General features: G+C 26.3%; 1 protein-coding gene across 1 annotated transcript in view; it reads left to right on the top strand.

Annotated features, from left to right (window-relative positions):
* LOC111674830 overlaps positions 1–25,799 on the top strand; it is a 151,176-nt gene that overhangs the window by 48,464 nt on the left and 76,913 nt on the right. The window contains exons 3-4 of the mRNA XM_046949680.1: positions 22,939–23,912; positions 25,062–25,780. Of these exons, the coding sequence (XP_046805636.1) occupies positions 25,180–25,780 (601 nt within the window). The 5' untranslated portion in view covers positions 22,939–23,912; positions 25,062–25,179. The remainder of the gene's footprint in view (positions 1–22,938; positions 23,913–25,061; positions 25,781–25,799) is intronic.

Genomic DNA, 25,799 nt, shown 5'->3' with positions numbered 1-25,799 from the left:
AAAGTTGAACTAAAGTAACAAAACTTTAAAAGAAGTTTATGGTTATATTCTTTTAATGGAAGGATTGTACGTGTTTATTTTGATATTTGTTTTCTGGATCGATTTAACTATGTTTGATAGTTTGTCTATCTGGATAAATCAATGAATTTGAAATGTATTATTGAAAAAATATTTCAATAACAATACAGACATGTGGACATCGACATATATAAAAATATATACTCATAAAGAGTCAAAATATACATATGTACTGTCTTATAAAAAAACATTGTTATTCCAAATTTATGATATGTGAACAAAAGATATAAATGGAAAAAGTCCCATACATGGACCTCATTAATGAAAAAATAGTTATACCTATGTATATATGTACATACGTACTTGTAATATTTGTTTATGCACAAGTAAAAGAATAGTAGGTATGATTTTGATTTTGTATAGACATAAATATGATACCGAAATTTTAAATTACTCCTGTAACCACATCCTACTAACAACAGAATATTTATGTATTTAGGTCTATTAAACCCGAACTATTTGCATTAGGGTATAACTGTTTATTTTATTTATTTATTTTATTTTTATTTTTTTTAATATAAAAATTTTCAACATTTTAACAACTTATCAACTTTTTTGTAATCTGTCCAGCTCACGAGCGAAAATCAAAAACCATTCACTTGTTAACCCTCTAGCCTTTTCCGTTCGGACTAAATCGTGCTTTCAACAGACAAAATTATTAAACATTTTAAAGTTTAACATGTTTTAAATGTTTACGTATTTTTTTAATGTAATTAACAGGCCATAATTTATTATAAACCTCCTTAAATTTTAATTAATATTATTTTTCTTTTTTCAAAATCCAATATTCATTAAATTTTATTTGTTTTTTTTTTTAAACCAACATTAAAAATGTCATGACAGCAAATAATTTTTAGTTGAAATTCTTCTATATAAAATTAAAAAAAAATGTAAAAAAATTTTGGGAAATATTAAAAGATAAAGATCGTCGCTAGACTTAAAAAAATTTTAGGAATCATCATAAAATAAAGCATAGTAAATTTTGAGTGAGTCTGTCTAATATGCATATAACTATTGTGATAACAACTATTGCATTAGTACAATAGTTTGCTATAGTTGGTATTCGATATTGTTTACTGTTAGTATTAGTTGCAATAGAAATTGTACGAGTGTGTGGTTGAATTATACAAACATACTTCTGCATACATCTATTTATATGTATGTACATTTGAAAAGCAATAGTAAATATACGTAAAAACATTCATATAAACATACATAAGTAGTCCATAGTAAGCAGTGATGATGTATGTTAATGTTTCATTGTCTAAACCTATGGCTAGTTTTCTGTTGTTTTTACCATTTCTCTTGGCACAAATTCAATCGTTGCTAATTAGTTATCAACCTAATTGTTGTTGATTATTTACATTTGTATTCTGTTTGTTTTTGGAGACACGGTATATTATGGTAAATGTAATTTATATGTATGTAATTTCGGCACATGATTTTGGTGTTCTACTGGCAACTAGTGGACCACTCTAGTTTCTGTTTTTAATCCTTTAAAAATATTACTCTAATTAAATGGGACATGTTCCAGTTGTTTTCGAAATATGTAGACAACTTTTATTGAGTTAAAACCTATAAATTATAAAGTATTATATATGTATATATGTTTAAAAAAAATAATGCTTTGTATTACAACAGCAAAAATAACTCCAAAAAAGAAAAAAGATATTTTATTAAAAAAATATTTCTTAATTAGGAATGTAAATAATTAGTTTTTAAAGCAAATTTGTTCAAAAATAGTCGACAGGTAAAGACAACACTAAAAGTAACTTAACCCTAGCTCTGGCACTATTTACATTTGTAAATATTTTGATTTTGAAATAGCTATAAGTTGTGCATTTCTGATCCGATTTGGATATGTTTTGGACTCAGTGACTAATTTTGCATGCACTTTCTAAGTATATAAAAAAATAAAAAAATAAATTAATTTTACCGTTATTTTTTGCTATTTTGTTATTTTTTCTTCATTATCTGGCACTATTTACATTTGTAAATATAAATAGTTTTTAAAATATATTTGTGTTTTTTAAATACATTTCGATTTATTTTTCAGATAAATAAGTAAATATATTGAAAAACTATGAGATCAATTTTTAAAACATTGGTTACATTTGGTTTGAACTTTGCTATGTTCAAGGCAGACAGGTTTTTTACTCTCTTCAAAATCATTGGCATACACAACTGTTCTGCTAATTTTTGTAAAAACAAACGACGTGCACCTATTTTGTTGTAAATTGCAAATCAATGTTTGTTTCGGATTGAATTTTGTAAAAAATAATTACCTCTTTTTGATGTAAAATGTGACGGGTTGTTTTCGGAATATATAATGAATGCCGCAAGTGCTGATATGTCTAAAATATTATAAAAAAGTGCAAGCGGCCAGCGCTTTGTTTGGCGTTTCGTTGTATATTGTCCTAACATGTGGTCCATTACGTCTACACCACCCTTTGTCTGATTGTATAACATTATTATATTTGGTTTTTGTTTTATATCAGATATTGTGTTGTCACATGGCATTGTCGATAGTAATATAACCGATTTGTTCTTTTTTGACACATAGGAACAAATAGTTCTGTTTTCCCAATATCCGAATAATGTTGAATGTTCTGGTCGCTGTGGTGTTCGTCCTCTGAATGGAAATAGCTGTTCATCGACAGTAATGTTCTCTCCGGGCCTATAATTTTGACGCAGATTTGCATTTAACATTTCAAAAATTTCCGAAATTGGTGCTGCATTGTCCGTCAAAGATCTTGTCTATCTTGTATTTTGTTGATCAAATCGAATAAATCTTGCAATATTTACGAACCGTTTTCCCGATTAAACACCCATATACATATATATTATCAAAAAAGAAAGAAAATTACACTTATTCAAAACATAAAGTATAATATTTGATTAAAAACATACTTATTTCCTCATTAAAAATATAACATTTAAATAAATTTTCCATACAAATTGTATAAAATTAATCATATTTACATATGTAAATAGTGCCAGATAACGTAGAAAAAAGTTGGTGCCAGAGCTAGGGTTAATTCTTTATATAAAAAGAAAGCATTGTAATGTCCTAGAAATGCATTGAGTATCAAAAAAAATATGTTATTAAGAAAATAATAAAAAAGTAAGACATATTAACCGAATTCATGCCATTTCCATTATCATTTTTTTTACTTTTTATAAAACCTGTCTTAGTCACCGCAAAACTGGTATTTGTAATGCCGAAAGTTATAGTCGACCGATAATACTCATCTATCATACAAACTACAGTAATAAAAGGATTATAAGTACCATAACTCTTTTTCTATAATTTTAACCCCTAATAGACTTATTACTAATTAAAATAATTAATTATGTGCAATAAGAAGATAAATATTTTAATTTATATATTCTAGCTTTAGTAAAGAAAAACAAAATTTTGCAAACATCTGTGTCTTATAAAATTTATAAGTTTCTAACAAGTATATTTTTATATATTGTTGGTTGATTATATTCTACTGTTTTGCCAAAAAATGTATGTTTGTTTCTCTGTGAATTTTCACATCCAAGAATTTTGTGCAAATTTAAGATAAACTTATAGACATACCAGCAAAAAATTTAAAAATATGTTGTAGAATTTTCACCGCAAATAATATACATACATACATACATGAAGTACTTTCAATATTGGTGAAAAATCATATTTGGTTGGCAAAACTTAGGAAGTTTTTTTAATGACAGTTTCATTAAAATATCATTTACTTTCCACCGAAGACTTTTCTACATCTTTTTCCTTATTTTTATCTATATATGGTTAAAATGTCGTTTATAAAGCATGACTTCCATTATTTTTTGCTGGGATTATATATTCATAAACAACAAACAATTAAATGCGAAGAAATTTTGACTGTTTAGTAATGTTTGTTTCACTAACACAACCCAGCAGTTTTACTAGATGCAAGGTTTAATTAAAAAAAAATATATTGTTTGGAGAACCTGAAAAAAATAGTTTAAAGAGCAAATTTATTTAAAAATATTTGGTTTCATTTTATTTGTATTTTTGATAATATTCACTCTTAAACTTTTGAATTTAAAATATTTCGAAATTTCAAGTATGTTAAATAACGTCTAGCTACTATTTATAGTGTTATTTTGTGCACATATGCATATGTGTGCATTGTTTGAGAAACATTAATAACGCGCCTAATTATTTATTACATACACGTTACGTTACACAGATACAACACTAACTAATCTTAGAATATATGCATGTGTTAACAAATATACGCAAGAATATATGCATGAGTATATTAGAGTGGCCCAAATATATAAATTGCTGATTTTCTCCCCGAAAATAAAGACACCATTTCTTAAAATAATTCTACTAATGTCAATATTTGGTGAGTTCTTTCCTGAATGTTCATGATCCGCAAATTAGCATAAAACATTTATTAAGTTTTTTAAAAACTTAACAATGCTCATTAGGTGAAAAGTTACTCTTATTAAAAAAAAACTTTAAAACCAAAATGTCCAACTTTGACTACCTCCAAGTCCGGCAGTTATTGACCGATAGAGCTGGCCTACTATTCGATAGTGCTAACATGAGTGTAAATATCATTCAAATCAATTTTGAGTTAGGACACTTGACACGAAATTGCAAATACCATTGATACGATATATATTAAAGAATTAAATTTCAATTTTCGTAGATACGTACTTAATTTATTTTCCATATAAACAGAACCACTCTAATGTATATGGCAGCAACAAATATGCGCACACTTTATTTTTATGCACAGTAGGCAGAATATTTATGTTAGGTATATTTTTTGGAAATAATGATGACGTTATTAAAAGTCTTGTGACAACAAATCTCTTGATAATTGAATAAATCTTTTTACTTTAGTAAAAAAACTTCTTCCCACTGTGCAATGTATAATTTTGCTATATTAATTAAGACAAGAGAAAATCAGTGAAGAAAGATTTCTATATTATACATAGAGAAGAAGAAAATTAATTTCCACATTTTACAAATAGAGGTATTAACATGATTGAGGATTTTTTATTGATGGCTTAATCGTAAAATTTAATAAGGTATGGCTTACAAAATTAACAATATTTAATATAATAAATTCTAACAAAAACATACATCAAATAATGCGATTTTGTTTAACAGATTTACCATAAATGTCAAACTTTGTCCTCTTTTTAAATCACCCTGTATACGTTTAATTATCAGGAATCATAAAAATAAGTTTGAGTCAAAGTTTTACAATTTAACATGCAATCTACAAAAGTTACTAATAACCAGAATTTACAAAACACACGTTCTAAGTAAACATGTATGCGAATGTTGAAAATAAACATTTTGCATCTAAGAAATATAAACATTCATTCAACTAAAATTATACAAGAAATGAAAAGAAGCAGAATAATAACAACAACTACAATAAAAGTAACAACAATAAATGTGTACAACACGTAAAAGTAAAACAACAATATAATCAACAAATATTAAACTTGAAATAAACATAAAACTTTTACTTATATTCATGTAAATGTAAGCTTCTACCACCAATACAAACAAAAATATACAAAATACACACAAACACGTATGAGCATTTACCAAAAATATTTAACTGAAGAATAATTTTAAATTTTTAATGCTGAATTGTTCACAGCTTCAAAAAACCTATATTCAGATATGTATCATGAGGTATGCATAGATAAACTGTAAAAAATAATTTAATTGTACTAACGTTAACCACTTTGATTTATAAATAATTAACTAAATACAATATAAATTTTACGATTTTCTTTATACCTTTCACCACACAGTTTAAAATAATTATATCTATTAAGTTCTCCGTCTGAATGTCCATGTTAAATTAATCTTTTAAACTTTCAAGGATAATATAAATTAATAAATGAAAACAAAATTTTATAAGGTAGTAAAATCGATTACTCGGTTTGTCAGATGTGCCCCTATGGCTATGATCCCCCTTCTACCATAATCACTAGTGCAGGACTAATACTCACACTCATAAGACTCATATTGAATACACTTGTATTATTAATGCTGAATTTATTTAAAAAATTATTCGTATCTCTTAGATTTTTTTCTTTAAAACTTTATTGCGTTCTGTTTATCTTCTATTTACCTTAATTAAAGTTGAACATTTTATTTTGCATAAAATCATTCCATATGGATATCATAGCCACAGTACAGAAATGTAAAATAATTTTAATACATTTTTTTCATAATATTTTCAATTTCATAATTTTCTTTTATAATGTCTTTTAATTTATTTAAAAATTTCCAAAATATAAGACTGTGTAAATATTCATACATATGCATACATTTCTCTGACTATTTCTTGTGCTATATCTACATACTGAGCGAATAGTTTGAGTTAAAATTTTACTTGTATTTTGAGTTTGTTACAATAATAAAATGCAAGTAAAATTTGTACTCAAAATACTCGCTTGGTATATAGAAACAGCACGTAAATTGTGGTTTTTTGTTTAAAATAATTTTATGCAATAACAACATTTATTTTTCGAAATTACTGCATAAAGCATTTTTCCATTATTTTAAGATTTTTAATTTTTTTTTGTTTGTATATATAGCTTCTTTCCTCTTTTATTATTAAATTATTGATTTACATAGATTGGAAAGTTTATTTTGGAAACATTTTTTGCGGTTACTTTTAAACATAAATAAACTATGAACTTATATAAAAATGAAATAAGAAGTTATAGTCGGTCTTGGTCGACCATATCTTAAACTACAGTAAGTATTTGCTTGATTGTTTCTTAATTTCGATATACATATTTAAGGAATTTATGAACTAAAGAGATGGGTTCTAGGGATAAATACCCAGCAAAAACTATGTAATTGCTAATACTTATATAACCAAATACTTTCCAATAACTACCGTCTGACACTCAAAATTAGACACGAACCAGATATTATAAGTCAGAAACTAGAAACTAAATGAAGCAAAACTTCATTCAAGGACTTCAAAGTATATTTTGCAAAAATATTTTAAAACACTTTTACAAATGAAACAATGTCAATGTCTTGGCAACAAGAAGAGTTGGGAAATATTTCGTGTTATTTCTATTTTATACTATTACGATGAAAATCTATCAAAAATGTTTTTTAAAATTCTTATATTTAAAAAGCAATTAAAATTTTAAATATTATTTTTTCAAAAAAAATTTTGAAAGATTTTTATACATCTTTTGATCCTAACAAAATAAACTAAAAATAACACAAATATTTACAACCCTTTTTGTTAGCTTGACATCGAATTTGGCATTGTTTGATCAGTAGAAGTATTTTAAAATATTTTTTGAAACATGTACTTTTTAAAACTTTAAAGTCCTTTTGAAAGCACACAAGATCACGAGATGAAAAACTAAAAACGCAAATTTTTTCCCTTAAATGTATAGTTTCAGACGTATATCATCCGGTTTGTGTCTAATTTTGAGTGTCGGACGGTGAAATATTTTACTGAGCGAGCAATGCTGAATTTTATGAGTTGTATTATATACATTACAATTTCAATTTAAAATTAAGTAAAAATTAAGTCAAGAATATACGAATTATTTCTTGAGAATGACTTTAGAAGTAATGACTTTGGTATCAAATAAAAACGTTGTCTCTTCTAAGACAAGCCTGTGTTAAAATCATCACTTCTGTAAGTATTTCTCAGTACATCCATAGAGTAAATTGTTAAAATAATATAATTAAAATTTTTTTCCTAGAAGTGGTGAATATTATACATAGAATTTGTATATTAAACTATACAATAAATGTAATCTTCATCGAGCAATTAGGTAAACAATTTCGAACAACTTTAGTTAGAAAATAGAATAATGTAAATTTACAAAGGAATACGCATTTATGTTTCAGGCTTAAACATTACTTGTCGAAAATATAAACTCAAAAATATTTTTAAATAAATAAAGCCAACTTTTGTATATGCAAAACAACCTTTAAACCGTAAATCTTAATCTAACACATTACCAACCAAATCTGACACATTTAAAATGACAATACTATTCACGCACACACACATATATAATGTTACGAATCATTAAATACGGAAATTGAGTCAACAAAGCGAGAAATGTCAAACTACTTAGAACAAAAACTATAATAGGGATCTAAAAAAAATCTTCGTGTGCGTAAGAAAACCTCAAAAATCCCTTTCAACATAAAACAAATCTTAATTTTCATTTTTAACGGATGTAAATACGAAATCTAAGCAAACTATTAATGGTAAGAAGGTCAACCAGTAAGCCGACAAAAAATACATACACAAAATAAAACAACTATAACTGTAAGAATAAATAAATAGGATAAAAGGATACAATTTAATATATAAACTAAATAACGAATAGAAATCGAATAAAAGGGACTATGTTTGTAACAAAGTGATAGGAAGTTTTACAGTGGAACTATGCCTAAATAAAATAAAGAAGGCTGTAGGGTCGTACATTAAGGTAAATGTTTTGATATATATATTTATTGTTTATGCAAACATATGCAAAAGTCATTTTTCAAGATATTTATTGTTCAAATCATTATCTGAAATTTACTTTGTATGGGGGCTACGATCCTATAATTTGACTTAAATATTATTGGTGTAATCTGGTGGTATATTATATTTTTTATATATATAATATTTGAAAATTGTTTGAATTTTTTATTAAAAAAAATTCACATTTTACTCGACACCACTGTGCCAGAAAAAAACAAAAATAAAAGATGAACAATGTAAAGAGTTAGATAAACTCTGATATACAGAGTCAATAAACATTATATGTTTTGAGTGAGTATTTAAATAAAATATGTTTTACATAAAACAAAAGTCACACATGATGTGGTAAATAATATGTATAGAGCTTACATTTCCTTCAGTTGTTCGTTCCATACGCTTTTGTGTATTGTTAGACAAATACATACAACTACATGTTGAATATCGGTCATGCGGAAAAAGGAAATGAAAAATACGACAGCAATGAAGAATAAAAAAGGGGCCGCAAATAAACAAGTGAATGTCCTTGAAAGGTTGCTACCCAGGAAGCGTAAATATCATATGTCGAAGAAATAAGAAAATCTTAGAAATAAATATACAAAGAATAGTTTTATGCAAGAATGTATGTAATGTGATTCCTATTTGTTGTAATCATTGAACATGAAATTACAATATTAAACATAGATGTATGCTATTGTCATTTTAAAATATATATATATATATAACATTTAATTTTAATATATTAGGTAAATACTTTTAAGCAATGATAACTATAATTAAATTGTTGTCACAGTTTTTAAATACTTTTTAGTTTTAACATCCAACATTGTTATTTAAAAAGTTTTTGTGTAAATTGTCAAACACTTGTTGGCATTTTAAAATAAATACAACGATGTACTATCTTTTACAGATTACATATATTAACAACATTTGTTGCTGTTATTCGGCATTGGATGTATGGTTAATTATAAATTTATCCTAAATTTTACAATATTTTAAATTCTATAAATTTTATGTTAAATTTCGTCACTATACGTTCAGTTATGAACGTTATAATTAGTTTTCTCATAAAATATTTTAGAACGATTTATGTTTATACAAAACTTGTTTATGTCGAATTTCATAGCTGTACTTTCTTTTCATTTTCTGCAAATTATAGACTAATCCTCATATAATTTGGTAGAGAGATTTTAATTTAAAAAAAAAACTTTTTAATGTCCGTAATAAACTGTAAAGTAATTGTCTGAGGGCAACTTTGTGGGTGATAGGATTATTGAAAAATCCTCATAAAATTTAGTTAACAGGTTTTAGATAACATAAAATATGTTTATGTCGAATTTCATCGCTAAAATGATATTTTTAAACAAGTTATGTCTACTTAAACTATATTCCGAGAGTCCAATTTTATGGGAGCAAAGTAGGAACAAAGTAATACAAAATAAACTGCAGTAATAGATAATATCTGTGAAATATCTTAGCTGTCTAGTTCTTTTTCTTCGGACAGCCGGACGGAGAGACATTGCTAGATCGTTTTAGAATTTGGTAAAGATTCAAAAAAGATATTTACGAACAAACAAATAAAGACGAAATCAATATCTACCTATCCATGTTGATAATGGATATAAAAACTACGTAGGAATGGTAGCGACGAATCAGCTATAGAAATAAACATAATTTACATGTCTGTGGCCTAATGAAAACGAAAACATTTCCATAGAAATAATAACAACAAATATTTTTGTAGTAATAAGCAGACATAATGAAATGTAAAAATTATATGTAAGTAAAATCATGAATGAAATCCTTTCATATGTAAATAAAAATTGAAAAGCACATGCACATATATGTATAAAGAATTTATTATTAAAAGTGATGCACTTGGTATTGTTCAAAAGAAATGAGGGCTAGAATTTTTAATTCAAATGAAATAACAGTCGAAGCCATTATTTATGAAACACAATATTATCCTTATATCCGACCGTTATAAACAATACACTGGATCAAATTTTTCATGTCTTGATCATACCATATCTTTATTTAATACAATACTCTCATAAAATATCTTTCAATGTTTTATGATATATAACATTTCTCAATTAAGATTAAAAAAATCATGGGATAAATTTAAATAAAATTTTGGATTAACAAATATTCTTGAAAGGTAGAGTTTAAGCTATGACGATTGGCGTGCTTCAAAGCATGGATATCATATGATCATTGAACTTGGTCTTTAAATAAGAAAATACTAAAAATAAAATGAATTGTACTACCTAAAAAAACTTTTACACACATGTATGTATTTGTATCATTGATCAGCATTCAGAACCATCAGAAACTGAGTATAATCTGTATACACCATTAGAGTCTTGAAGTAGACTCTCACAGTAAATATAAACTATAAAATTTTTACAACAATTTTTATCTGCAAAATATTCTCCTTATGTCTATCATTGATTTACATTGTAAATGAACACTAATTTGTTGTGGTTGTAAACCACAATACAAAGCGCTAAAATGCTATGCCTGTCAAGTTATCAAGAGGGTTAAATTCTAGACAAACGAACAAACAACTAACTAAATACAAGCACAGAAAAATTGTAAAAAAAATAAGAAAAAACATATGTGCCCAACTTTAATTGTTACAAGTGCCACAATGGGAGTAATTAAATGGTCATGTTTAATTGTAGTTGAATTTAACTGTTTAAAGTTTTGAAGCAAAATGTTTACAGGTTAAAACGTACTGTATATTATTTGCTTTAGAAAATATAAATATGTAAGTTTAAAGAAACACTTTCTCTCTGCATCATAATAAAAAAACAAAACTTTTTAAATTAATTTTTAGATTTTTTGAAAATGAGTTTTTATGTTCAGTTAAATATGTAAGTGCCCCAGCATTGATCCTCCTGTTATTAAAAACTATAACTATCAGAAAAAAGTGCTATTCATATATAAACTGAAGTAATGAACCATTACAGAAAAGCTGACTACACTGAAAATAATCCATGTCTAATATGTCTAATATACGAAATTAAACGAATAAAACATTTATTGTAATGAAAATTTGGTTTATATAAAACTTGCTATGTGGAATTTCATTGCTATACTTTAATATTTTAATCAGAGACTGTTTGAACTGTAATACAGTGACCATTATTCAAGTGGACTTAAGAATTTGTTATAAACAGAATAACAAACCCCCACATACTTTGGATAGAGGGTACAATAATATTCTCGTACATAACAGAACAATTTTGTAATGAAGAAATTACTTTCGGTAAATATCACACGACTTATCCACTCTTTTGTAAAATAAAACAAAGCCTCTTAATATATGCCATAAAATATATTATAAAAGATTTTCGCATATATTCGTAATAGTAGAAAATGTTTTAATGAAATAATATTTCGCAGTATTTAATTTTAGTAAATATTACGAAAAAAGTTAATACGGATTTTTTTCAGTGTACATAGAACCATTATATGTATGTATGTAGTTTTAATTTGTGTGGAAATATTTGTTTGTGTTTGCAGTCGCCATTAAAAGACTCAGGAAAATGGATTAAGTTTAATCAGACAATAAAGTCACTGTATTAATGTTAATGAGTATTTGTGCAACAACGGCTCACTGGCAGCACAATACTGTTGTTATGTCGGCACTTAAAATGCCATTTTAAAATCAATTTAAATGGTGGTATTTCTTATATTTTAATTAAAAAAACTTGCCAACACGAGTTTACTGTTAAATGCAAAATTATACTACAACTAAATTAATAAAGTGCCTTTATGAAAGTGAGTTAATATCAGAAACACGCAAACAAGTCTTAAGCTTTAAAATTAAAAGTGAACGATCCAAGGAAATATTATGTTAAAGTTGTTATTTTCAAAAAAAAATAAGAAATGTTTTTATTTCAAAGAGATCATAAATCATGGCATTTTTAAAATTTTTATATTTCCTTGTATATTTTTATTTATCATTTGAAAATTCTATACTTTTCATTGAATTTTTGAAGAATTCCTGAGAGAATCTCATTTAATTTTTATTAGGTATTTATGATGGATTTTATATTTATTTATCTTTTTCGGTTCGCTTTCATTTGGTGTTATACTCCAAAGTCTTTTTGAATTTAATTTGATAAAAGAAAGTATAGTTGATAATGCCCAACTATATGATACTCTACACCAGTCACTAGTATATTTTAAATGCTGTTTGCCACAAATATAACGATTTCGTGGATCATTTATACTCATATAAAACTGTTTCAACATGAACATATAAGTTTTATGGCGATACTGATATCTAAAAGATGATTATGTACGTTAAAGTCATTTTTAGAAGTGGATTTTGTATATAAGAACCGATCATTACGACTTTTTTATAAAAATTGATGCTATATAAAATAATAGAACAATTTCAACCAATTTTGTACGTCAAAACTAATTTCATCAGATTATCTTAAAAACATAAATTAATAAAGACGTTTACATGGACACATGGACGGACGCATAGAACATCACTGAAGAACCAATATTTTAGTTCGTTACAGACTTCAGTACAAACGATGAATACCTTCCCCACTATAGTGGTATGTAGTAAATAACTTTTAGAAATAAAGAAGAAATATACTTATAAACACTTCAACAAGACCTCCATGAAAACCATTTAACACATGTTTGGTGTTGTCGTTGTTTTTGGTTGTATATTGCGGTGTTTGTTGCTGGTTTTATAAGGTATTAAAAATCGAGTTATAAAATATATTTCCCTTGTTGGTTTTTTGTCTTAAATTCCACTTAAATGCAATATTGTTACAATGCATTATAAACCAATATACCCTAAAAGTTTTACCAGGAAGTGTCCTTTTTTATCACACTTGTAACTCATGGTTATATATACAACCTTTGGTTAATGCTAACTATCAGATAATATATTTATTGTAAATGGTGATTTAACAGTATATTCTGCAAATGTGAAACATTTTAAAACATGTTAAATTTTCTATTCATTACAAGTGACATATCAGTATAGACACTCTGAACTATAGGGTTATGAATAATCTTACATATATATGTTTGCATTTCGTATTACATATGGATTAGAAGTTATTTGTATTTATGTATGGGTAATTTAGTGTCAAGTGACCCAACATAAAAATCGATTTGGATGAAATTAGTACTATTGGATAGTACGCCAGACATATATTTGGTTATTCAAAGTAAATAAATAAGAATATTAACACATGTTGAACAATAGGTGAAAATTTACACTATTTAAAAAAAACCTATATGATTAAAATATCTACCCCTAATACCGACAGTTCTTGAGCTGAAAATCTGGCCTACTATCCAATAGTACTAATCTTTCAAATTTAATCCAAATCGATTTTTTTAAATTGCGTCACTTGTCGCAAATTTGCCATTGTCTCTCATTAAAAGGAACTTAATTCTGTCATAGTCGAGATTTTCCTTTCATCAAAAAATCATTAATGAATGCCAAAGTCATGTAATAATTTTAACACTCTTTCTAAAAACTCTAGCATAAGCACAATGGTTTAAAATCTATGTGGATTTTTTATATAATTAGTGTCTCTAAATTCAAATAAATTTGTTAAAAAATATCTACATTAGCTACTTTTGAAGTGGGATTATATGTATAAAACTATTTAATTAATTTAATATTTTTTTAATAAAGTTTACAATTTTTTATGTGGATTTGGTGTCTCTAAATCCATCTATGTAGTTTACAATTATCCACCACATAGAATTCCCAAGTTTATTTCTCAAATCCCTAAATCTGTGGTAAGTGCATGGCATTTTGCATATTTTTTATTTTGGATTTTAGGATGATTAGGTTGATTTTTTTATTGCATACAATGCGTATATAATTATCTTTTTAATTATATCAATAACTAAAACAAAATCTATCAACCTTTTTAAAATATCTTCGCCCGTATGTAAACATTCAATATATATATTTTTAAATTATACACCTTATTTTAAATGTATTTCTTTAAAAATATTTTTAAAGTATACTGAAACTACTTTACACGCTCGGTTACAAAAAAGTACTTATAATTTCGCTTACAAATAAGTTCTTAAGTATTTTTTAAAATCTTGTACGTTTTTTGGATTTTTTGATGCCTAATATTTTCCAATCTTTTCTTAAAATGTGAAATCGTTTAATTTCACGAAAACTATTGAATTTGTACCTACTAACTATGAATTTATTTAATTATTTACTTTTAAAACTTATTTGATGAAATTAATACATAGACTAAATACAATTTACATTAAGAATTATTTTTAGTTTAAGTTAAGCACAAAACAAATAGTGGCAAAATGATGTTCTATCTGACAGTTGAAAAAAAAAAGAAAAAAAAACGCCCCTTCCAAACTCAAAATAAAGTAGAGAAAAAATGCAATGAAGAAGTCAACGAATAGAATATAAAATGTCAAAAAAAAACAAACATTCTCAACTCTTAACGCATGGAGGCTGTGATTGTTAGTACTTAATGCCACACTTGGCATATAATGACACTCTAGAGCTCGTTATTCGCCATATCAGTCACTCTTCACTTGACATTTTTGACTTGGTTGTATGAAATAATACATACAGTCATAATATTCCATAGATTTACATACAGATTACAAACATATTCAAGAGTACACAGGGCTCTATGCAGTTAAACTTCATCAGCAACATTTTCATAATTTTTAACAACCTTAATCATGACGTTTATAATGATAATTATAAGAAAGATACTGAACTGGTGGTATTGCAGCAGATGATGATGTTACTTATTTTTGGAATAGCTTAATGATTCAAGTGCCCTTCGGTGTGTAAGAGTGTTTTTTTTTTTATTTTTATACCCATCATCAAAAAATATGGAATATACTGTTTTTATCATTCCGTTTGTAACACATCGAAATATTGATCCTTTTTTAGATTCTAAGATGATCTAGCCAACATTTAGAAAAAGAAAACGAATAAATTGTGTCATATAGTATAAGAAGATTTTCTGTAATTCACTTGAAATATATATATGGAACATAATTTAATGAATTGTATATAAGATTAGGCATAGTGGTATATAACACTATTACTTCTTTGTGATTATTTTAGTATGAAACTAATAATATAGTTCTGGTACTAAGATGCCACAATATTATTGAAGACAAATTCGAGGGTGTTGATAAAATTATTAGAAATTATTTTCGAAAATTTTACAGACATATACAATTTTTTTTTTTAATCAGAAAATACAGGATACTTGATATAAGTTTCAATAACCAATAAATTTTGGTAAAGAGTTTATGAAAATCTTCTGATAATTTGTAATTAATATTAGAAATAATTAATAATACTAAAAACATTTCAATTAATTAAGAATCTATTGGAAGTATGTATATTACTCATCATAGTAGACAGATACTGTGAGAACTACAATCGCTCTCTTTACTAAATTAAGTATATAAAACACAACCTTCGTAATTGTTATATCTACTGGCAATTTAAGTAATACATAACAAAAATATGAAGAAAGTGTGAAGAATATGTTAATCCTCTTTACAACACGCAAATGAAAATCAAACAAAATATATTACAAATAAAGTATATTATGTAGAATGGTATATGCGAATAAATATATATGTACGTAACCACATATGTGTATATATATGTATATATGCATCTTAATGGTTTGGTGTATGAAGATTATTTTGTTGTGTATTGCACGGTTTTACTGCATACGCCGCAATAAGTTGTGGTGATGCGGATGCTGTTGATGGTGATGTGGCTGTGCTGCTTATAATGCAGGGTGTTATAGCACGTGATGCAAAACGAAAGTGTCACACTCTTAACACTTGTACGAGTACACATGAAACTTCTTACATTTAAACAAACATACCTACAAACATATGTATTATTCTTTTTGTATAAAAATATACCAACCATATGAGCCTATTTGTATATAATTTAGTTTGTCGTTTTGTTGTGTGTTTTTATTTGTAGTCTGCTTTTAGCTCCTGCTTTGTTATACGAAACATTAGTAAAGACTTTTTTCCCTCTAGTTGTGTTTGCTTTCATTCTTACCATTCTAAATTATTTCTTGCTGCAGTAATTAGCTTGTATTAATGATGACATTAAGAATAATTTTTAAGAAAAAAGTATTTGCCATCGTTCATGGTAAAATTTTCGCAGAAAAACTAATTAATTTAGATTCAATATTATACATATACACATAAGCATTAATTGCTGAGCTCTTCTAGGTTGTGTGTATAATTGTGAAGTATTTGATTTTGAAATTTAAGCCGTTTGAATTCTTATATATAGCGTTGTGTTTTTGTATCTTTGTTGGTTGCAATCTATTTCTAAGGACCCGAAATATTTTCGGGATCCAAATCGGGAATATTTAAATGCAGCATCACAAAGAACATCCTCGCAGTTTGAAGCAAGACTGAAGGGAACCATACATAAGGGATATGTAGGGTCAATTATGGGACGATTTTTATAAAGTCCGACAGCGTGATACTGTATATTATCAGTCATGTTTGTCTCGAGTTATTGATTTTTATACATGTTAAGAACATAAAAGTAATTTTCAGATATGTTCTTTTGCTCTTTACGTTTTTCTCTATTATATTTTTAAGATACAGACATACAGACTGGCATGGCTTGACCTTGTCCTTTAAGAGCTTTGTGGTCATTTAGTGGGATCAAAGGGGTTATTAGTTAGGTAGTTATTTAGTTTGAATGGAGGATGTACATACATATATACATCAAATCCGAAGAAATACACCTCAGGTGGGAATCGAACCCATCACCTCCGGTCAACCAGATTAGAACTCTAGTCTCCAGACCGGAGGTAGTGGGTTCGATTTCCACCTGTGGCACTGGGAAAGAAACGCACAATAGGCCCAATGTAGGGCTAAGTGTATTTCTGCGGGTTTGAAGTATAAAAATCTCCCTCTCAAACTAAATAACTAATTAATGCAATTTATTAATATCTTTTCCGTAGAAGATTCGTCACATTCAAATTTAAAACTTGTATTTCTGAATCACTTTTTTCTTTAACTGTAAAAACATCTTTTGTGTAACTTATGTTTTAAAGAACAATCATCCTCCCTTTTTATTTGCTTAAATTATTTTTCAAACAACAATAGAATTCATTTATTAATTTAAAAACACATTTAATTCATAAAATTTATTTATAGTTCTATTTTTTTCTGAACTATTTGAAATTTTTATAAACGATACAATAATTCCTAAACATTTTTTTCATTGTACATGACATCGTTTTGACATACTACGTGAGAAAAATTTAAATCTCTTAGAGAAGACACAAAAATAAAAATTTTTCTAAAGTACCGAGTAATAAGTTTAAGCAACTTCCTAAATACCAACATGATTAACATTTAAAACTATAGCAACAACATATAACATAGAACAATAAAGAAAAATGTATTTTATATTTTGTTGACACTGAGGTCTAAGTGATTTATGAATGTCACCGAAAATGTGCGTTAAATTGCTTACGCATCGAAAATTTAATGAAAATGTCTCGATGTTTCCTAAAGCATAAACTAAATAAATTAAGTTGTATTTCATGGATATTAAAACAATGTGAGGACCACATATGCACTCTCACTTATACTACATATGTAAGTATTTACATATTTAGTAGATAGACAAAATACCAATGAAAACAATAATGATGATTTTAATTTTGTCGGTATGTGTGTATTGTAGGTGTATTTTGGGGAAGAGATCTACGCCTAAATACTTCATAGATTTTTATATATAAATATACAAAGCATATAGACAAATTTTATATTACAAATTAGTAACATCTTATTTTTGTCTTCTTTCCTATACTTTTTACTACTTCAAAGCCGACCACTCACATTGCGCTCTATAAAAGTAGGATTAGTTTTGATTAGAAAATTTACTTGCAATAAATTTTCTGCTTTAACGAATTGTAATGCAAATAAATCAGCGTTAAGTATAGAGGAGTGATTATAACAGGGTACAGGTTCAAATTATGCTGATAATTAGATGGGTGGAGAAAAGTTATTAAAAGAAACAACACAAAACTCAAATAAATTATATACGACCATATAAAATGCGGTGGGTGTGTTCTCACCTTGATGAGCTTTTAAAAGCGGCATAAACATTTTAGTGTAATAAATTGCACTAATTTATGTGAATTTGAAATTAATTGGTTTGAGAAATTAAATGATTAGGTGTGTGCATATTTTTTTTATGACTGAATAAATTGATTTTTTTATTAACATTCATTTGATACAAATATATTTTATTTGCATAATGTTTGCTATAATTATATGTAGGTAGATCAATCTAAATTATCTGGAAAGAGTATTACTCAAAGAACATTACGAAAAAATTGATTTATGGTGGGAAATAAAAGTTATAGCAGATTATCGTTTATTTTTTCTTAACTCTTTAAGTTTCCATGAAGTAAAAGAATTATGTTTTGTCAAAAAAAAAAAAATTGTGAGAAGCCAAAGTGATTTCAGATTCCAATATGAACAAACTTTTAGGTTTTCACTTAAAAGATAGATTTTTGGTGGAAAATAAAACTGATCAAAAATTATCGATGTTTTGCCACTATATCTGCAAATATCAAAAATTATTTAATTTGTATGTTTTCAATAAAAAAAACTATTTCAAGAAAAATTATGTTTTACGTTTTCGTTTAAAATTCGTTTTTTATGGAAATTAAAAATATAATAAATTATGTGATCACTTATATGTTTCTTTTATCCACAAAAAAAATTTTATTGGGAAAAAAAAAGGATCAGAAATTATTGTTGTATTGGCCCTAAATCTTCTGATTTTCAAGACAATAAAAAATCTATTTCTAATGTAAAAAAAACAAAATATTTTTTTTGGAAAAAATGGAATAAATTTTGGATCATTGAGAGACCCATAAAATATGAACCGAATTAGTTATGGATCTAATTTATACGCCATAGAAACCGCATTAAGGAGTAGAATGTATGCCCCTGATTTGGAATTTAAGGGAATAAAAATTTAAAACAGCGTTTTTTGTTCGATTTATTTTGGAATTACCCAGTAATTTTCAATATGAAATTAGTTATTGTACTTCTTAATTTACTTTAATAACTATTTCTGTTTATAAATGTATAAAGACATTGATATGAGTATAAATATAAAAATGAAAACAATTTACTTGACCTTTGGAGATTTTAATTATTTTCATGGGTAATTGATCTCTAATTAAAACACTTAATATTTGTTTTAAATTTAATTGTCAAACAATACGTTTGTAATTAACCTGGGAAATAATAATAGTTAAATATGTATGTGTGATAATTAAATATACAATAATATAGCTATACACAAACTTAAAACAAAATCTATACATACAAACACATATGGTCATAAATATTAAATTATAAAATATTAAATAAATAAATAAATCATTTCATTTAAAATTCATAACATAATTAAGTATATTTTTTTGGTATCCCTAGTTTTTTTTTTTTTTTGGATTTATTTATATAACCGAGTAAAAAATTGATTTTTAATATGTGACTCATGAATAAAATCATCAATAATAATTATTTTATTTAAAATATACAATAAATTAACAAATATGTGTGTAAAAAATCGTTAGAAAAATAAATTGAAAATAGAAAAAATATGGCTGAGAAAAAAAAAATGTCATATACCTATAAAATAAAACATTTATCATTAACAAAACAATCAAAGAAAAAATATGTTTCTTTAAAATAATAATAAATAATAACAAAAATACCACATGCTTACTCAACAAACTACATGTAATACATGAGTGTGTATGTTACTCTCCTGCTTCATTCAATATTAACTAATAATAAAAAAACCATCACAAAAAAATTATGAGTTAAAGCATAAAAAGATACCGTAAAAATTTATTTTTTTTATAATTTATCAATAACCAATATAAACAGAAACTTCCCCAACTTCCATCCGTATACATATTTAGCAAAGTAGCTTGTTTAAAATAAAAACAGAACAAATAAATACAAATTCCACATAATTGTTGTTTATAAAAAATAATAAATTTCTCATTGTTATTTGTACACAATCATAGTATAAAAAACCCTATAAAGGAAGTAGTTTTTTGTTTGAGTGTGCCTGTTAAATGCGAAAAAACTGAACCCATATGCAAACACATTTCCATCAATAAACATTAAACAACAAAAAAAAAACATGACAAACAAATTAATAAAATGCATCATTGGCAAAAAACAAAAATACTCATCATAAAATTCAATCTTTTGAACTATACAAACACCCAAAATTATCCGCTGGCTAGGGGAAAAAATGCACCGACCACATGCACACAGTCGTGAGCAGACAAGTAACCCAAAACAAATAAGATACAAAATAATTCACATGCCTTTATCTCTACTCAAATTTCAATATTCTACATTGTTTTTATACACACCATCAAAAAAAAAAATGAGGGGCATATTGATTTTATCATTCCGTTTGTATCACATCGAAATACATTACACATAAATTCTAAGATGATCTAGAAATGTCCGTCCGTCTGCCTGTTTAAAGCATAATATAAATTTAGGAATGGGCCTAGGAAAAGTGAAAATTTCAAAAAATATTCTGCATCGATAATAGCCAATATCGGTGAGCGTTTTCACATAGCAAGTGACATGCAAATTTTTATTAGGCAGTAAATGTGATGATCTTTAAATATCCAGAAACTATTCTGTAAAGTATGGATGACACTTAACCTACCCCAAAGCTAAGTTATTTTTAAAAGGGGGGGGCTTATAAGGTTCCCTTCAACAAATTATATCGACGGTCTTAAATGTCTTAAAAGTATCCAAGACCCTAAATAAGGTACATTTCAAAAAATTACTAAAGAGCCCATAATTTGCTCATTTATTCGCACAGTAAAACACTAACTCTGCAACAATTTGTTTAACATTAGCAAGCTTTCGTCAAAACTAGATTCACATACATATATATGAAACATTATTAGGAATTACGTCCAGGAAAATTTTACATTTAAAGGAGCCACCATAGAGGCTTTTGTACGCCACTGTCTAGCTTAAATACGTATATCGGTACTAGGGTAATAATTTGACTGCAGAACTTAAATAAATAGTTAGTCTGATAAACTGATGGATAGACGGACGGACTTACGGTCGAATTTAATTATATAAACTCCGAATGTTATAGAAATGTTAGTGTTCCGTTTGCCCCTCTTTCTCTCTTAAATAAATTAAATATTTTTAATCAATGATCATATTCTACATTTTTAAATAAATTCAATTTATAAAAGTGTATTCAAAAATTAATTTAAAACCTAGTACATCAATTGAAGTGTAAAAATTGTTCCATGCTCGTCTTCTGAAACAATTTTGTTAATGATGAATCTTTTGATTTTTTCCCAACATATTGATTGCATTTTATATTCACACATCTCTCTATATTTACTTAAATGTACGAATTTATATGCATTAACAAATATAAATTGGGTTTGTTTTTCTAAAGAAATTTGTATTTTGATGGAAACGAAAAAAAAAACTATAAAAACCAAAAAACAAAGAGTGTCTTTTGTTTGTTTTAATCAAAATTTCTAAAGAAAAAAAAATGAACAAATACAAACATTTTAACTAATTGGTTATGAAGGGCCATAAAATATTTTTGTTGTTCGGATGAATGCAACGTCAAGTAAACAGACAAAATAAATGTATGCTGCTGCAACAGTTTTTTTATTGTTGCTGCATTTATTTAAATTTATAATAAATTATTGTTCTAGTCAATTTAAAAACAAATGGTGTGTTCATTTTTATGAAAATAATAATATATTTAGTGGATATGAATGGCTATTAAAAAATTTTTGTTTTTTCTGGACATTTTAAAAATTTTGTGTTTTTTTTTTTAAATACACACTTACTTATATAAATATTTACTGTATATTTATATATAAAAATCTATTTTTAGGGTTAAAATAGTTATATGCTGTTTCGTTACATTTCAAACATATTTCAAAATATTTACTTTAAATTTGCACTGCAAAATATTAAATAACTTTATTTTATTAGGACGTTCGAAAAAAGTTAATGCATCTGATTTTGGGCACTTAGTCTAACATCAAAAATAAATTATGAAACTTTTTCCCCAACAACCTAAGCTAATACAGGCCAATTATTCTAAATATTTCCAATATGGCTAAAAAAACATTTCCTAGAAACATTATAACAATTATGTCTCTTGTTTTTTTATTCTGTTATGGCAACATAAACTAATAAATATTGAATGTATTTTTCTGTTTATTTTTAGCATATTGAGACTTCAAAAAAGGCTACAATTTAAATGTTCAAGAATTCGCCGAAATACTATAATATAAAAATCTTAAATTAAAGTTTCCCCAAATCAAAAATGAAAAAACCAAAATATGTATAATTAAAACTAACAAAAATAAACTAAATGAAATCAAAATAAAGAAATTAAATTCTAATATAACTGGCAGTAAATCACAAAAATCATCAACAAATTCCCATAAGTAAAAATACAGCAGAACACAAGGAACGCTAAAATATCAACAAATTTCTGTAAAGAAAATAAAAACAAATCATTAAAAATACATAGCACTAAATAGGAAACAAAATAAACACAATATGTAGTGGAGTTAAATGGTAGAGATAATTAGCAACATTTCCAGGCAACAATGTTGACAAGCAACATGTTGCTTTAAACCAGAACAAAAATAAAAAACAAGTTCCAATAAGAAATGTTCTTTTATTTTTTTATTTTGTCAGCTGTATACAAAGAAAAACTCTGCAACAAAGGGAAAACTCATTCAAACACACACATCTATCTACACAAGCAAGTGATTGTGGAATGGAAAAGTGAGAAAGAATTTTGTATAGCTGCGAGTGAGTGTGTGTTTTTTAGAAGGCCTACAACGGCAACAGACATATGGGAGGTTTTGTTGTTGTGTTTGTTGTGCCAAAGATTAGTTGCACATGTAACGGTTCCGGGAAGAGTTGGTAAAACGGAAGTGTAACGAACCTAGAAAAACACTAAGGCCAAACAAAGGAAGAACACAAAAATTTACGTGAATACTTGAAAAACCAGAAAAAATTAAACGTTAGAGAGTTGTGAAAGTGAATAAAATTTGACAAAAGTAAATTAAGTGAATTTAATACAATAATTTAAACATATACAAAATAAATTGAATAGATAAAAGATTTAAATAGTTTTCTTAAAAAATGCCAAAATATATTTTTCAACTGTAAGAGTGTTAGAATATTGTGTGTGGTAAAAATTAATATACATAGTTAATAGTACTTAATATAACATTTTACCAAAGGTTTATAAGACAAATATTCTATCATACAAAATTTATTCTATAAACCTTTGATAAACTATTATGAATAAGGCAATAAATGTTGAAATAAATGGGTAAAAAATTGTGTAATTTTGATACAAATATAATTTATACATACATATGAATACACATATGTACATACATTGTATTTAAATACAAATGGGTTTCAATTAAATTTCTACGTAATTGTTTTTAACATATGTTACATTGGTCCTCTATAGTATTGCCAGATATATAACGTAAATAAAAAATTTAAGCAAATGAAGCTGTAAAACCTCGAAATAATAGACATTTTATTTTGTCAAAAGGTATTTTTAATTTATATCAAAACCCTGAAATTGGCTAATTGTCATTAACAAACGATTAATTTTAGAAACTGTGATTATGAATATGCTTTTAGAACCTTTAAACGCGAAGAGAAATATGTCATTGTTTTGCATAGTTATATCCGAAAAATCAAAAAATTGAAAATCGAAAATTACGTCTAATGCAGTACCCATTGCTATGAGAACTAGTTTGCACTAAATTTACCTTCAGCTGCATATAATATTCACAAAAATTATAATTTCAAAAAAATCTAACACTGTAAATATTTTTTTATAAATAAATACATTTTTTTCAAAATTTGATGAAAATTGCACCGAAACATAATAATAGTGTATAATTTAAAAAGTAAATTTAAATCTAGTTAGCTTTAAAGTTATTTTTAAAATTATACACTATCAGGCAAGTGTTAGTCAACCCTAGTTTTATAATTTATATACATATGTACGTACATCTTTCTTATAAGAGTGACATGTTTTTCGATTTACAATAAAAACAACAGGGTTTTTGAAAATATGGCAACAAAAGATACACATGTGTTAAAATTTTTTGTAAGTATATACGAGAACGTGGCAAGTAATTTTCTTTTTATACTTCTTCACTTAATTAGTGTCAAGTAGTCATCCATCACTCGTCTGCTTTTCCACACAATAATTATAAAATTATGCAACTTGAGTAGAGAAACGGACGACAAGCAGACATGTGATTTTGCAACAAAATACACAATTTATATAATTAATGCCTACAGTGTAAAAACAAAATAAAAAACCTTCAAAAACATAAAACTAATAAAGAAATAAAATAAAAATTGAAAGAATAGAACTTAGAGTTATAATATAAAACTAAGTACATAAATAAATAAAATCATGCAAGTAATAGAGAATAAAAATAAAATTAAATTAACAGACTCAACCTGTTTGTGTAATAGTTATAATCATGTCGGAAAACATAAATGCAACATGTTGTTAACACTAGAATCTAACAACAACAGCAGTAATGGTACTAACAAGAGCAACAACAACAACAACTACAATAATAATTGCTTAACAAGTATGACATGTTTGTGTGGGTGTATTTCTTGTTGTCACTCAAAAGCAGCAACAAAAGCAACATCCCTGACAACACCAACATTGTCATCATCATCAACAAATACTATAATTTCGTCAACAGAAACAAAAATATCAACAACAATGAAAGCATCAACATCAGCCTCATCATCGTCCACTAAGGACAACTCTAATTACATGCATTGTGCAAATGCATTCAACATACACACATGCTACAATTGTGACATCAACAAAGAAAACAACAACAGTGACAGATGTTGCAATATGAACAGTACAAGAAGCAACAGTTTATACAAAACAACAGCCAGCAACAGTTTTAGAAATTGCATCTTAAGCATCAACAACAATTTAAACAGCATCATCAAGTATGTCATTGTTTTGATGTTCCTCACATGTTGTGGTAAGTTTTTCTTCACTTC

Source organism: Lucilia cuprina, chromosome 4 (assembly GCF_022045245.1).
Source record: "Lucilia cuprina isolate Lc7/37 chromosome 4, ASM2204524v1, whole genome shotgun sequence".
Classification (NCBI taxonomy): domain Eukaryota; kingdom Metazoa; phylum Arthropoda; class Insecta; order Diptera; family Calliphoridae; genus Lucilia; species Lucilia cuprina.
This window is presented reverse-complemented; position numbering and strand designations above follow the sequence as displayed.